At 42.2% G+C, this 11,232-nt stretch overlaps 1 protein-coding gene across 1 annotated transcript; it reads left to right on the plus strand.

The window, feature by feature from the left end:
• Positions 1 to 7,287: 7,287 nt before the first annotated feature.
• LOC111219566 (protein atonal homolog 1-like) lies at positions 7,288 to 7,908 on the plus strand. Its single transcript, XM_022742285.1, has one exon. The coding sequence runs from the start codon at positions 7,288 to 7,290 to the stop codon at positions 7,894 to 7,896; it is 609 nt and encodes a 202-aa protein (XP_022598006.1). The 3' UTR covers positions 7,897 to 7,908.
• Positions 7,909 to 11,232: the final 3,324 nt, after the last annotated feature.

Below are 11,232 nucleotides of genomic sequence, written 5' to 3' on the forward strand. Positions count from 1 at the left end.
CACACACACACACACACACACACACACACACACACACACACACACACGTCTTCAGGCTCATCACCAGCGTAGCTTTCAGCCTCCCTGCTGGCTTTAACTAACCTTCAGCAGCAATGCAGAGTAGAGGGAGCCGAGCACACGCAGAGTACACATGAGGAAGTGTGAGGAAACAGGCAGAAGAGCAGCTTTAATAACACCAATTAAAGGCTGTCTTGTAAGGCGTAGAGGCAACATGTACTTTGCGTGAAAGACTCCAGAGGGATGGGAACCTACAGCCTTGGTAGTGTTAGTGCCTTGCTTCACCACCAGAGAGAAAGAGAGAGAGACGAGAAAGAGAGAGGAAGAAGAAATGTAATTGCATGACCTCCCAGTCGAATCCAGAAATCCCTTAATAGGCACGTTGTTTGCTTATCACACGCATCAACCTGATTAGTGAACCATACAAGCCTCTGGGTGACACACACACACACACACACTCACTGGCAGGTCTAATGAGAGTGTTAGCTGTTGAATTAGGTTGACTAATTAGCAGAGTGGCTAAACAGGCTGCATGATGGGAGGGAACACTTGGCTTGGGTCAACAACATCGTTTGTTTGTGTGTGTGTGTGTGTGTGTGTGTGTGTGTGTGTGTGTGTGTGTGTGTGTGTGTGTGTGTGTGCGTGCGTGCGTTCGCGCAAATCAAATGAATTCGCTGCAGTGGAATCATAATTTGAGAAGCAATTTTTTTCGCAAAAGAAGCAGAAAAAATCAACCAACTTCTATTTTCAGTTTTTAAACCCTGAGTTTAAATTGTCAACATCACCCGGCAGTGAGTCACCAAGGTCAAAGACACTGAGGTCAAGTCCAGGTCACCAAAGGTCAAGGTCACTGAAGTCACAGAGTCATAAAAGGTCAAATCCACTTCACAAACCAAGTCAGAAAAGTCATTTCCAAGGCGCTTGGGTCTGATCTGAGTCACTGAGGACAAACCGGAGTGAAGCTAGAATCACTCAGGTCCAAGACACCGGGTGCGGTCATCTTATCCAGCTGTGGTGTGGACCAAGAATCCGAGAAAAAAAAAGTGGTTTTGGTCTTTTCATTGGTGTATTTGAATGCTGAACTGTCAGGACCTGTCTGCAAACAGCTCCTGTTGCTAGGTAACCATGGGAAACAGTCCATAGAGGAATATGATCATGTCAGTCCCGACCTCCTACAACAAATTTCAACAGAAGCAGATTTTTAACAAATCTACAACAAAGGAGCAGAAACTGTAAAACGCTCATGTTGCCTCTGTGATGTCTCCTGTGATGGTGGAAACACTTCCAGCCCACTGAGTGTAAAATGTACCTGAACCAAAACGCATTTTGAACACAACTCTGTATGCACTCTGCATACAAAGGTGTATTGACCCCCCAGGATATATATATATACACACACACACACACACACACACACACACACACTCTGTTAGATTAAAGTGAACGGATGCTCCTGTGCTACACACAGGGATCCATGAGGAGCAGCAACTTCACGCAGCACAGTATCATCACTTACATCAGCCACAGTGAGGTGAAGGACAAGAGGTTCTTCTTTCATCCCATTTTTAAATTCTTTGTGTCACATATCTCATCAGTGTTTAGATTGATTTCCTTCCTTCCAGACGGACATCATGTGTTTTCAGTTCATTTCTATGAAAATTAGCCCAAAAGAAAAACTTCAATCTCTTACAGAAAAAGTACGAGCTGATGGAAAATGATTAAAAGAAATCAAACTTTGAATCTAAACAAACAGAAATCTTGTGTAGAGGAGCTGAAGCAGAAAACTGGGGCAGGAGAAGTTAAAATGTAACACAGGATGAAGCTCATTGATTACAGCATTATGAAACAGCAGCAGCAGAATCCTCTGCCTCTCTTTTCCCTCTCTAAATCCTCTCAACATGTTTCTGGGTCTCTCACACAAAATCCCCAGGACCCCTCTCCCCCTCCCACCTCCTCCCCCCTCAGTCTTGTCAGACAGTTTCTCAAGAACAACAGCTCCCTCCATCGGATCACTGATGAATCCAGCAACAGCACGTGTTTGTATACTTCCACACTTGTGAGGACCAAATTGAAATAATGTCTCTCCTAAACCCAACTCTTTACCTCACCTTGATCAAAACTTCATTTGAAAATCTGGAGGACAGTTTTGGAAAGTAAGGACAGGTTTAGAAACTTCATTTTAAAACCTGAAACCAGGTCTTAATCTTCAAGGCAGGACATAATGTTCCAAACATGTCCAATATATCCTCAAAATTTGAACTCACTGTCCAAATTGACATCATTTTCCAAAATGTCATCACTTTTCAAAGATTGTGCTCACTTTTTAAAACGTCCTTACTTTTAAAAAATATCCTTTCCAACTGGACATTTTCCACATAAGATCCTTATAAGGATGTTCGGGATCGATGTGGATCCATACAGCTGTAAGAGGGATTTCCTTGTGTTGCAAGAAGGTCGCCTACTTTCTACTGTGAAATATTCCAGTTAACTGTAAAGAAAAATATTTGGTACATGTTTTCCATAATTGTGTATTCTAACGCAGGTCTGGACCCAGGTGCAGATGTAATGTACAGAGGAAATATGAGTTATGACGTTTAGTTTTCCATTTTCATTTGGCTGTTAGCAATTTATTATCATTTCAGGCAATTAAATTCTAAATTTAATATTCCTAAATGAAGTTTGACAAGACTGACAGGTGAACTTGTATCAGATCAATTTACCTTTGTGTCAGTGAGTAGCAAAAACATGCCTCCTCCTCCTCCTTTTTTTAGAAACAAAGTGTCAGCTTAAACACAAAAACACAGAAGTAGAAATGTGAGTGTAGTATGTTATAATTCAGCTCTTTATCCTCTGTCTTGTCTCCCTCTCTGCTCCCAGACAGCATTCATAATCCAACCTGACGTTTCTGACATCCCCGCTCCCTCCCACCTCATGCATCTATAATTAATCGTCATGTTGGTGGGGGTTACAGGAGCAGCGTCAGCCGTGCAGAAACAGGTAGAGGTCAAAGGGTCAAGTCATCACGGCGAAAAAAACATGCCTGGGCGGATCGTCTGTCAATGCCACAGACAGCTGAGAAAACCGAGAGAGACGCAGCGTTCAGAGCAGCAGGGAGGAGACAAGAGACAAGAGAGAACTGTATGAGACTCAATCAGATCAGGCAGCCGGGACGTGAAACAGAGGTGAGACGCAACGTCATGATATCACACCTGAAAAGACGGGACGTGAGCGGTAACAGAGTAGGACAACAAATACTTGTTTCTGATTGGCCAGCAGGTGTCTCAATTAGCCAGATTTGTTATTTTATTAAAGAAAGAAAGAAAGAAAGAAAGAAAGAAAGAAAGAAAGAAAGAAAGAAAGTGAGGACAATTTCTGAAAAGTAAGAACAGGTTTGGAAAGTGAGGACATTTGGCGGATATAGGTCAGAAAAAGAAATGCTTAAGTACAAATTTGTATGTGCACAAGAGGGACAGTGAATGCCTCACAGTTCAGTGAAGAAATATACCATCAACAATAAACACTCAAACACACATTTACTCCCTGTAACACACACGCGTGCACACACACACACTGAAAGTCCTGAAGGGCCGATAGAGGAGGCCGATCTTTTATTAGTGGGGCAACATGCCTGATTAAAATCCTCATGACCCCACACACGCACACACACGCACGCGCGCGCGCGCACGCACACAGCTGGCCTAATCAATGATTAGTAATTGGACCTGCAGGGAGAGAGAGAGCAGGAGGGTCCTGTGATGTATAGTGAAACAAATTAGTGTGTGTGTGTGTTACAGGGAGACACAATGAGGGAGGAAGGAAGGATCACTGGTGTGAAATGAGACAAATGAGTGTGTCAGAGTCTTTGTGTGTATGTTTTTGTGTTCATTCTTGTGTGTGGCCGTTCTTCCATGTTTTTGAGTGTACTTCCATTGATCTATATAGGTTATATGTGTGTGTGTGTGTGTGTGTGTGTGTGTTTTGTTCCTGCTGCATCACAACATCAAAGAGTTTCTGTTACGTTGGAGTCCTGACACACTGAGCCGACAGTTAGCCGTCATTGGTCCAAGTGTGGACGACTGTCACCTGTTAATTCTGCAGTTAGAAGTTAAAGAACAACTTCAGGGAGACTGAGGCTCTGAGCAGAGGACCTGTGGAAAACAGAAAGTAGAATTTAATTGGTAATATAATATAAGGTAGTATAATTAAGCTAATTAGAAAAGTTACTGGGGAGATTACAAGGCTCTTCTTCATTGGTATTATTTTCTTCTGCAGTGCTTCTAGAGTCCTGAGAAAGAGAAATGCCATCAAAATTAATCATTTTGTATCATTATTGTCATTATTATGATATGCTGTAACTCCATAATCGTGCTAATTGTGAAATTAAGAAAGGAAATTGAATACAAAAAACTCAGGTTGTTGTGCTTGATGGATTTTCAGACAGACAACAGATTATTTTCCCTCAAAAAGACAGAAAAAAAACCCATTTGAAACATTTATCAGCTCAGTGCTCCATGATGCAAGACACTGAAATGAAATAGAAAATATTAAAAGTTACACACAAAATCTACTGTAGCCTCAGACATGTTTACTGACATCCAACCTCCCTGACATTAACAACACTTTCACCCAAGTTTTACGGTTTTATGTTCATGCTGCAGATTTTAGTTAGAAACTAAACAACTTTACAAAGGCAGCCATTGTTTTCTGTTCATTTCTGGAAGTCTAGTAGATGCTCCTCTGCCAACTATAACTTAACTACTACTAACCAGATTAAACTCTTTACAGCTGAACTTCCATATGAACTGAACTGAATTTAAACCAATGGATGAACTGGAATGAGGGAAATTGATTTACAAAGTGTTATTTGATTTGTAAATCGGTCACCAGGAATGTAAATTGTATGTGATTTGTCCTGAATTGGATAAAAGTTATTGATGACCTCTGAAAACTGGGTGTCGTGTTGCCTCACTGACTCAATGGAAAGTGGTGCAGGGTTTGATCTGCAGCCCATGTCCGTCGAATAGCCGCAACCAGCCATTTCATTGGGTTTAATAAAGCGGAGCATGTAAACAAATGAAGCCAAACCTCCTCTAATTACTAAATACACCATTCTATTTTCATTTTCCAAGGAGAAATCTGTATTTTCTTTTGTTTCTTAGCCCAATCACAGAACAATATAAACCAATAGATGTGTTTTCTGTTCACCATAAACTTCAACTTCACCATAAAGGATCATTTCTATATATTTTTTATTTTTACACATTTTTATTTTGAGTCAATCTTTCACACATTGTCCTCCTCTACCAAATACTCACTAGAGCACCAAATATGGATTCATCCACCACTGAAAATAGTCCCCAACAGATGCTCAATTTCCTCGTTTGAGTAATATTTGCTATAAACTACATGGACCAGCTGTTTTAGGAAATTACTTTTTTTCATGGGATTTGTTGACAATAAAAAAAATCTAAAAAAGATTGCAGTATTATCCTTTCCTTTAGTCGCCAACACTCACCAAAAACCACGATAATTTATAGACATTATATGTAGAAATCAGTGGAGATCAATGGCTGCCTGCAAAGAGGAACAAGCACAAAGATTTAAAAATGATCATCTGCTCTGAAATATGCTCGGTGGTGTTTTGAAGTGTGAATCTGAAACTTGGCGGAGTTTGTACAAAACCTAAAGAGTCAAACTTTCAGACTCAGAGAAGCAGAAGGTCAGAGTAGGTGTCATCTGTAGGCCTGTCGTGGCGGTGTGAGAGTTTGATCTGCAGCCTGTGTCCGTCGGCTGGCTGCAATGAGCCATTTCATTGGGTTTAATAAAGCGGAGCGTGCCAACAACTGTCATCTGAGCCGTGAAGCCAAACCTCCCCACGTGCTCCAGATTGGAGAATAAAAAGAAACAAACCCACAGCCTCAGACAGCGAGGGTCCTCCTGGCCATAAGGAGTCTATTATATTCCTGTGTGTCACACAGCCATCTTTGTGCCGGCCTGGTGCCACGCTGTGGCGTTTGTAAAGGCCCGGCCCGGCAGAGTGCTGGCACACGGCGGTCAGGACACGCTGCTAAATCCCATTAGAGTCTGTCCAGAGGATACGAGGCTGCCAGTTACTGTCAGTCATCAACAGGCTTTAACCTCGGGGAGTCGCAACGCTTTTAATTAACCTTATAAACAAGAATCACTGATGAGCTGGTGAGCTTTAATACATGAGACATAATATGACAACAACACTGCAACCTGTAGAGGACACATTCACTACAGGCTTTAACTGCAACTTCACTATTTCAAACTAAATCAAAAAGCTGCTTTATAGAAAAAAACACGGAGCAGGACTGTGGGTGAAGAGACCAATGAAAGTATTCAAGTAGAGCTGCAGCCAGGATTGAAGTCCTAAGCCCCCAACACCCTGAGAAAAAATGTGGCCATAAACCAAAGACATCTCCAATATTTTTTATTCCTTTTTGATTTGTTTGGCTCATTAAATATCCACATGTTCCTAACTGAAGAGTATCAACTCCCTCCAACAGCATTATACAGACTAATCTCTAATTTGGGCTTCACTGTAATATCATGTAATTTTTATAAATGATTAGTTCCCAGACCTTCACATAATCCTCTGTGGTGTGAACAGAGCGACGTCACTTTGACACCTTGATGTTCTCTGCTGAATGTTCAGTGATCATTTTAATCTTCCCTGCAGGAGCTTAAATGCAACAAAACTTTCGTAGTAGAAAGATTTTGGGGGTTTTGTCCTTTAGCTCTGAGACTCATTAATATGCAGAGTGACAGTCTTTGTACTTTGTCAACATGTTTAAATAAACACCTACATATGATGCTACTTATATTTTTATTATTTAGGAAAGGGTTCAGTCTTAATGGTTTCTCTGATAAAACTGGGTGGAGGTTTAATTTACCACACCTCCCTCTCATCCTTCCTCTCCTCCTTCCTAGCTTCCTTTCCCCCTTGGCCGCACTGCTCCTCTGCTTGGCCGCCTCCATGTATCGGCCCACAGCAGCGCACTGAGTCGCTTCTAATCCTCTTTTGATGAACTTGGTTAATAGACCTCCTGCAGCGGACTTTGGCTCTGTTCATTAGGCAGCACACGACCCTCTCCACGCCCCCGGAGCACGCACTGCGCGTCCCCGCGGCTCCCCTGTCCATAAATTCACCCATCAAAGTGAGGAAAGTTGAAAGTGTGTTACTTTGTTGGAGTTCTCAGTGAACCGACCGTGTTTGGCACAAGTTTGTTCAGAGGAAGAAGAGCGATGCCGCCTCGTAAAAGCCTCTTCGCGCCTTTCATCTCAGTGGACCCGGAGGGAGGAGTCGCCCCCGCGGCCCCGGCGGCTCTCCACGCCGACATCCACGCTCTATTGCAGCGTAGCCGTGGGCAGGAGCGACCGGGGGCAGAGCGCACCAGGGGCAGCTGCGACCACCGAGAGCCTCCGTGCGCCATCGTGGAGCTGCGGCTGGGCCCTGCCGGTGGAGCGCTGCACTACCTCCAGCCGGACAAGTGCGCTCTGGAGCGGGCGCAGAGACGGCGACGCCTCGCTGCCAACGCCCGGGAGAGGAGGAGGATGCTGGGGCTCAACGTCGCCTTTGACCGGCTCCGGAGCGTCATCCCCAACCTAGAGAGCGACAAGAAGCTCTCCAAATCTGAGACTCTTCAGATGGCGCAGATTTACATCGCCACCCTCAGCGAGCTGCTCCAGGAGGGCGCCTGCGGAGAATCAGTCACCACCCGGGCACCGCGGCCCCCGGGGGCCTCTCCGCCTTCACAGGGGACCACACTGCTGGCAAGGGAGGCATCCGGGCCCGTCAGGGACTTTCACACCGGGAAGAGCAGCGGAGGCCCGGTGCGCACAGAGGAGTTATGATGGGGACATGAGGGAGAGAAGGAGCGGGACCAAGTGACATTTAAAGACTCAATGAATGTTTAAAAATGAGACTTTTCTCTACTTATCTTTGTAATTATTTGTTTCCTGTTGTCCTACAATGAAAGGGACAAAGCAACATTTCTGTTTGTATTTTAGATAAATGAGGCCTTGTGTCTAAATCTGTATTTGTACATCTGTTAAAATATATTTTTCTTGCCAGAAACAAAAAAGACCATGAATCTCTGACATTATTATGACCAAGCTGGTTGTAGCCGAGTTTGTTCTTTTGAGAAAAGCAGCAGTTATGTTTCTCAATAATTTGTAAGAAACGGCGGATGAAAAACACCCCCCCCCCAAAAAAAAAGTATTTTTTAGATGACTCTTTGAGAAATGATTATCACCACAAACAGAATGGGAACACAGCAGATAGAAAGCCAGCGCGGGAAGTACTGAAAGTAGCAATTTTTATTATTTTAAAATTATATACAGGTAACCAAAGACATCAGTCTGCAAATTGGTACAAAGATCAAGTTTTCCTGCAGGTGGCTTGTTAAGCTCTCTGTCTGTCCAAAACAACAACACGACTGGGAGAAAAGGCTTTAGAAAATGAAAAATAGAGTCAGGTTCAGAAAAGTAGAGTCTACCGGTCTAAATTTAAATTTAAATTTAATCCCCCCCACCCCACCCACAATCCCACCCATTCCCATTACCCATCAGTCTCTCCTCCTACATGAGGAAATCAATCTATATACAGGAACTATGTACAAAAAGCTCTTCCATTCATTCTTCCAGACATCTGTGAATAAAGCTCTTGTAAACTTTAAAAAAAAAAAAAAAGAAAAAAAAGAGGAGTGTGAGGGTTAAACTGTCTGTGTGCGTGTGTGTGTGTGTGTGCGTGGGTGTGCGTGTGACAGTGCATTAATGATCACAGAGGGACAGACAATTACAAAATAACGGTATGAGCATGTTTGATGACATGTGCTTCTAACTTTAACAACTGATGAAATTCAACTTGTCTTTGTTCAAAAGAAAAGAAAAAAAAAAAAAAACAATCATTACTTTTCAAATCTAAACACAAAATCAAACAGGTATTGATCCACCAGACGCTCACATCTCTCTCATCCTGGATAATACGAAGATACAGACTCAACATCTACAGATTTTCTGGGGGAACAGAGAGAAACAAACATTTGTTTTTCTGCCTTAATGGAAAAACACTTTGGACAAGTTATAGGAACAAATTATTAATTACAAGTGAAAGCTTTAAAATGTTATTTTGCTGAGACTAATGCATCTTCTAGTCAATAATAATTTTAAAAGTGTTTTTGGGGAAACACATCAAAACTTTTTCATCACTTTTTACTTTCTACGTTATGTTTGTTCTCCACTCGCAAAGTAAATCATCAATTCTTTAACTTAAGTGCCAGCGTAATTTTTGTTAAACAGAAAAAAAAAAAAAAAGTTGGATTTTCAAGATGGAAGAAATATTTTTTCATATTTGACAGCTCTTTTACAATCTTCCTCTTTCTCTGACAAGATGGACTGAAGAACTCAATAATGAGGCAGCCCTTAAAAGAATGTTTCTAAGTTGTAACTAATGGCATTATTAATGGTTAATAAACCATTTATTAATGCTTTATAAATTAGTTATAAACCATTAAACCGCCACCAATTTTACAGATGAAGTTAAGTTTACTCATCCGGGTCAGTACGATTCTGCCTGTGAATTAAATTGGATTATATCTGCTGTGGCTCTGACATGAGTCCCTTTAAAGTCCCCAAAATTGTCAAAGTGATGTCATCAGTGTAATCTCAGATCACAGATTAGGCTCCAGGTTTAAAACCTTGAGCAGAAAGTCTGAGTTACAAACTGGGGCTGTGGGGTTTGAGTGAAGTGGGCACAGGAGGCAGGTCTAAAAATCACAATCTCTCAGCTTCTGCAACACTAAACCACTGTTTACCGCTTCAACAGAAACAGCTTTTACTTTGTCTTTATATCTTCCTACAGCCACATTACTGATGAACCCTTTATTAATAACTTATTAACATTTATACATGTGTATCATGCTGGAGGAGGATACACCAGCCAGATTTTTTACAAAGTGGCAACCTGAAGTTTTTTTTTTCTTATTCATCAATATAATTGATCACTAAAACATAAATGGTTTGTCAAGATCAATAAACCTATTAGTTACAACTTGTACATCCTTTATCAGAACATGGTGCTGAAACAGAAATCCTCTCAAACTACTGCTGATGCACTTCAACCCTCTTCTTTTCTCTTTGAGACTGAAAATGTGAAAATATTTCAAACATCTAAAACATTGCAGGACGGGCTTTGAGTATCTCTCTAGTTGCTATTCTGGACTGATGGACAATGATTATAGGAGGAGGAATCCAGCCAAGAAGAAAAAACACAAGACTAATTCATATAATTTGCACATTTCCAGCACCTCCACTCTCCTCTTGAGGTTGCTGTAATGCACTCTTGGAAAGACGACGCAGGCGAGGGAAATGAAAAATGCAGCACTTCACAGTAAAACCTTTCTGCAAAGAGTTGGACAGATTACATCTGAAAGTGACAAAAGGATCAGAGGACGATTTTTCCATAAAGTTTAACTAAAAGCTGTGAACTCTGGGATTTGAGAGCTACATCTCAAGTCTTTCCATCGGAAAAACAACTGAACAGGAAGAAAAAAAAGTATCGACTTGATCTCTGAAAGTCTCTCCGCTGGTGGTTCAGTTCAAAACCAGAGAGAAGCAGCTCGTCTTCACCTCTCGGACTGGGGCATCTCGGCTGCCTTTGTGCTGTAATTGAAGGCTCTTCTCTGAGTGGAGAGCACACACACGGACTGTAATTGAAAGGAGCTGAAGGAGGACAGGTTCTGGTCCGGAGGGCTCGGGTCCCGCCGAGACACAAAGCTTTGATGCTGAGCGAGAGGGTGATCGATTTTTTTTATTTATTTTATTTTTTTAAGGAATAAGTTTCTTCTTTTGAGGAGGGTGCGGGGGTCGTTCAAAGTTTCCAGAGAGTTTTAACAACCTCAAGGGTCATTCTGTTTCAGTCTCAGGTGTGCGGTTGGGTGCCGAGCGACTGGAGTGTGCTTGGCATGATGGGAGACGGTTGTTTCTTGATAACGACACAAGAAGAACAACTGCTTTGAAATCCGCTGGTTTGCTGCAGAGGATGAAGAGGGGAAGAAAAGCTCTTACTTCCAAAGATGGAACATCTGAGGTTACAAACAGACCTCATGCAAACGTCTACAGGCAGTCCTGTCTTAATATACCACCTGAACTTCACAAATGCCTGCAATTCAGGGCCTGAACTCTTGCCAT

The sequence above is a fragment of the Seriola dumerili genome, unplaced genomic scaffold (assembly GCF_002260705.1).
Source record: "Seriola dumerili isolate Sdu_G_001 unplaced genomic scaffold, Sdu_1.0 BDQW01000068.1, whole genome shotgun sequence".
Lineage (NCBI taxonomy): Eukaryota > Metazoa > Chordata > Actinopteri > Carangiformes > Carangidae > Seriola > Seriola dumerili.